The 5,189-nt window shown below is 38.6% G+C and overlaps 2 protein-coding genes across 2 annotated transcripts; one reads left to right on the top strand and one right to left on the bottom strand.

The window, feature by feature from the left end:
- Positions 1-1,466: 1,466 nt before the first annotated feature.
- Positions 1,467-2,105, bottom strand: LOC113507529. The gene has a single exon (XM_026890386.1). The coding sequence runs from the start codon at positions 2,103-2,105 to the stop codon at positions 1,467-1,469; it is 639 nt and encodes a 212-aa protein (XP_026746187.1).
- A 2,219-nt stretch (positions 2,106-4,324) lies between these two features.
- Positions 4,325-4,850, top strand: LOC113507528 (the record flags this gene model as incomplete). The annotated part of the gene is made up of 1 exon (XM_026890384.1): positions 4,325-4,850. A coding segment is annotated over exon 1 (526 nt), but the record flags the coding sequence as incomplete, so codon positions are not given.
- Positions 4,851-5,189: the final 339 nt, after the last annotated feature.

Raw genomic sequence — 5,189 nt, 5'->3', positions numbered from 1 at the left:
ATACCTGGGTGTCCCTCATGCGCCGCTGATAGTACTCTGTTTCGCAATGCTTTTGGTATGACGATTTTAGTTCCTCTGAGTAGAATTCCTTCGTGAAAGCAGAGTTCATTTTCAAACAGCTTGTAACATTTTACTGCTGCATCCCACTTGCGCTCATGAACGCCTTCTTAAACTTTTTGAATTTCTAGGTCTTCATTGGAACAACGCTCAATATCGCTCAATGAAACCGCTATGGGTCTAACATGCTCGATTATGTTATATACATAATCGACATTTGGGGCACTATTTTCTCGGGTGAGTTTACATAGTCTAGAAAGAGGATCCGCAATGTTGTTTTTCCTTGGCCGATAAATAACCCTATACTGGTATGATTGTAACCGGAGCATCCATCTTTCGATTCTCGCACACGGTTTTGACTTTGGACTAAATATCACTTCCAGAGGCTTGTGATCAGTCACCAAGTCGAATTCTTTTCCGTAGAGAAACATGTGGAAGTGTTCTACCGCCCATACCAGTGCTAATGCCTCTTTTTCCGTTTGACAATAGCGGCGTTCGCAATCAGTAAGGGTTTTATTACCAAATGCAATAACCCGTGGTCCGGTATAATTTTTCTGTACTAGAACAGTACCTAAAGCAACCGGACTTGCATCGGCAAATACAAGTGTTCTATCGTGTACATTATAATAGCCTAAATCAGATATGTCAGCAAGGTCAAATTTTAAAGAGTTAAAAGAAGCTTGCTGACTCTCTCCCCATAACTCGCGTATATCCGCATTTCTACCAAATTTATTAAGGGGTTCTGTTTTTGTAGCTAGGTTAGGAATCCATTTGCCCACGTAATTTATCAAGCCCATAAAGCTTTGTAATTCCGAAACAGTTGTGGGAGCCCTAAAGTTCCCAATGGTATTCAGGTATTTATCTAATGGTCTTATACCCTGCTTAGAAAGTTTGTGGCCTAAGAATTCTACTTCGTTTGTACCAAGAATACATTTTCATGTCTTAATATGATATTGTTGGCTTCTAAAACTTCAGTAACTTTTTCAAGTCTGACATCATGTTCTTTTCGGTTTTTCCCGTAGACTAAGATGTCATCAATGAAGTTAATAACGCCTTTACAGGGTAGAGAATGCGCTCAAGAGTTTTCTGAAATATTTCCGGGGCACAAAAAATACCAAACATCATTCTTTTGTACCGGTAAAGACCTTTCGCGGAAATGAACGTTGTGATGGATCTGGAATCTGGGTGAAGTTCCAGTTGGTGGAAAGCATCACAAATATCCAATTTACTAAAAATAACCGCATCTCTTATTTTCGGTAGCAACTGATCCATCGTTGGTAGCGGGTGATTCTCGCGTTTTATTGCTGAATTTGCTCGTCGATTATCTATACATAGGCGGATATCGCCATTTTCTTTCAATATGGGAACTATAGGCGATATCCATTCTGAAGGGCCATCAACTTTTTCAATTATGTCTTTTTATCTGAATTACTTTTTTTTTGTTCGTCTATGTTGTCAGTATCTTTTCTCGGTCTCTTGAATTTCTTCGTATCTTTATTGAGTGTTTGTTTTGTGTCTTCTGTCCGTTTCCTTTTTAGTAGGTTTGTCTTGCACTGCAGTTTGAAATGTCCAATTCTTTCACATTTTGTACACTTCTTTCCCCTTGCTGGACATTTCTCATCGTATGCTAAGTGATTCCACCCGCCACATCGAAAACATTCTCTTTTCCGTCTTTGGTTTTTATTCTTACTGCTACTTTCCACTTGATTTACGTCTTGATTCCGGTTCTGTTTTTGAATAAAGTCTCCTAATTGTCTGTTTATTATTTCTAAAGCATTTGCTTCAGCTATAACATCTTCAAGAGTCATTTTATCTCCATTTTTTAAGATTTTCTTCCTTAGTTCTTCTGAACTGCATCTGTCAGTAATCTGGTCCAGGAGCTGGTCGTCTAAATCAACGAATTGACATTTAGCAGCTTGTTGCCGCAAGCGGACAACGAATTTTTCAAACTTCTCGTTTTCTTCCTGCTTAATTAATCTAAACACGTGCCTTTCAAATCTTTTACTCTGTTTGGGTGCAAAATACTCATCCAGTTTCTTAATTGCCATTTTAAAGACATCTGTTTCAGCTTCATAACACAAGTGCTTGAGCAATTTACTTTGGGTTCAGAACAATTGTATGTGATGTTGTCCGCATTTATTCTGAGGTATTCGTTGCATCTTCGTCAGGAACGTTATAAAATATTTCTTGTAATTCTGGCCACCCCAATGTAAAAGACTTGCTCGCTTCTGACTAGGTGAAGTAACATTTGCAGCTTCTTTTCAAATTTTGAGCGACGCATCTGATACTGTATTTAACTAATTACTTACGATAAAAAGTAGTAAAGCTAAGCTATAACCGCATAAGTGATTCGATCACAGGTTAAGCTATGCTTGATGCGGTTGGTCCGTAGATGGGTGACCATCTTTGTCATAACGAGTTCCTCCGTGTTTCGGAAGGCACGTTAAATTGTGGGTCCCGGCTGTTATTCCTACATCTTTGACAGTCGTTACAGGTAGTCAGAAGCTTGAAAAAGTCTGACAGCCAGTCTAACCAAGGGGTATCGTGTTGCCCAGGTAACTGGGTTGAGGAGGTCAGATAGGCAGTCGCTCCTTATATAACACTGGTACTTAGCTGAAACCGGTTGGACTGGTAGCCGACCCCAACATAGTTGGGAAAAGGCTAGGCCAATGACTTACGATAAAAACACATTAATTTCAAAATAATAAATACCTACAATGATAACATAATGCAATAATAAAAGATGTTAAATTGTTGTACCAGTAGTCGACAGATATTTAATCGGTACTCGAAACCGATAGACAAGTGGGTAGGTACAATAAAAACATACTTCGAATAATAACTACTAATTGTTATGATAACCAGAAATCAACAAAAAAAATAATCGGGTCTTGAACTCGATAGGATAGTGGGTAGGTAGAATAAATGCAGATTCATAATATCCTAATTAACTGTATGCTCATTATTAGTATACATGCATTACACACAACGACTTTTTGTTTGTGTTTGTTTACATGTAGAACTATATTTGTTAAAAAGTGATTCGAATAATGTTTATATCATACTACAAAATGTAGCCGTATAAAGGTATTGTTTATATAGTTAAGTGACAAATTCCTTTTAAGTTTCAACATAATCTAATCATATGATAAAATAAAAATGTTTAAAACAATAAGATACTCATAAAGTTTATATGAACAAAAATGACCAGCAACGCGTTATCATCAATATATAACTTCCTTCGCGCAAAAGTTAATCCATTAAAGCGGCCAAGCAATGTTTTGGTGTAGTAAATAACGCTAAATATTTATGAACTTGCACAGTAATATTAGGTATTTTCCTTTAGTATTTCTTTGGTAGTGTAACCTTTCCGTACTAGAAAAATAAAACGTTGACAATTGCGAATTTTCCAACAAAAACACAGTACTTACAATACTCGTCGCCAAAATGTACTGTTCGTGCACTTAACTTGGATTATCGGCTCACTGCCTAACTCGCCGCACGCGCGTCCGTCCCGCTTCCTTGTTCCCAACCAAGTGTGTGTGGAGGGTAAGCCCTGCTATCGCCCACCACACCATAGCGCGCGGCGTGTACGCATGAGACGACAGAGCTTCTAATATAATTTACATACACTACACGATGCAAGTTTAGAAGGTGAATCGTTTGAAAACATTTTTATTGCAAAAGATGGAACGCGGTGGCAGTCTGACCCACTTCCCAAAACACAAACTAGTAGCCGACATTATTCGTCAACGGGGCGGAGCTGCATCTTTCAGTAAACTTTCTAATGAAATAGAAACATTCAAAAATATATTGTCCAATGAGATGTGTGACATACATCATTTTTCTTTTCTCCTGTGAACATCGTCGCGAGTGGACGTGTTGCACATTTATTTAATATTTTATTCTTAATTATTATCTTTCTTGTGGACTGATTGCTTGTCGAAACTCGGTGCCTTTCTTACTATCTTGCTGAGGTGCTCATATGCTGCCGACGCCATCTTTGGAGTTGTATTTCGCCATCCCGCTCATGTGACGGTGAGTGAAGATATTAAACTTTTACAAATTGGAAACATCTAAAAAGTTCGCGCGCCCTGGGGTTCGAACGTGCGCCTAGACCAACTGTGAGTGAGGGGCTCGGCGCGAAATTGGTGACCGGTATTTACACCGGATAAGGAACACAATAAGCTCAGTTACCTGTTAGCTGTTCGATTTTTTTTTTTTTTACCTTTTCAAGCACATATTTATTATGTTCCGATCACCGGATATGAGTCAATCTAATCCAGATATTGCTGGCTCCCTTGAGATTGTAGGAAATATCACGCAGAGAAAACGTAAACAACCTGAGTCAGAGTTCGCCGAGGCCATTAGGACATTGTCACAGGAAATTAACAAAAAGTTAGACGACTGGCGTGGTGATCTAGACTGCGCAATATCCAAAATAACAGACAATATAACAAATATTAAAGCTGATCTGGCCACCGTAACCCAAGTTACTTGCGATATCAAAACTGACTTAAAGACTTTGCGTTGCGAACACAGTGGCTTAGAGAATAAGGTGTGTAGCCTAGACGCTAAACACAATGGGCTTTTGAAAGACGTGGAAACTCTCAGCAATTCTGTCCAGTATACCATGGACGAACAGGACGACCTTAAGAAAAAGATTGAACACATTCGGTCTATAAACACAGAAACCTTTACCGATTTGATTACTTGCCTTGAAGCTAAGATCGATTCTCTTGAACAACAAGCCCGTCAATGTAACCTGGAGCTATGCAATGTTCCGGAAAAGCGTAATGAAAATTTGATTACTCTTATGAAAAATATTTGCACAAAAATACAGTTTACATTTTGTCCTAAGGATATCCTTGCTATACATCGAGTGCCACACGCACACACAGAAAATAAAAAGCCGAAAAATATCATCGTAAAACTGAGCTCACGCATCCTAAGGGATAATTTGTTAAGTGCTTTCCGACTAGCAAAAGGACTAAATACTAACCAACTGGAATTTACTGGACCTTCTAATCCCGTTTATATGCATGAACACATAACTCTCAAAAGGAAACAATTATTTCGACAATGTAAGGATGTCGCCGTCAAGAACAACTTTAAGTACGTGTGGGTTAAGC

Source organism: Trichoplusia ni, unplaced genomic scaffold, assembly GCF_003590095.1.
Source record: "Trichoplusia ni isolate ovarian cell line Hi5 unplaced genomic scaffold, tn1 tig00002330, whole genome shotgun sequence".
In the NCBI taxonomy this organism is placed as follows: Eukaryota; Metazoa; Arthropoda; class Insecta; order Lepidoptera; family Noctuidae; genus Trichoplusia; species Trichoplusia ni.
The sequence above is the reverse complement of the archived record's forward strand: the minus strand, read 5'-3'. Positions and strand labels throughout refer to the sequence as shown.

Excerpts from the sequence above, each read along its gene's own strand:
- LOC113507529 (XM_026890386.1), bottom strand. The coding sequence starts at position 2,105 with ATGGCAATTAAGAAACTGGATGAGTATTTTGCACCCAAACAGAGTAAA.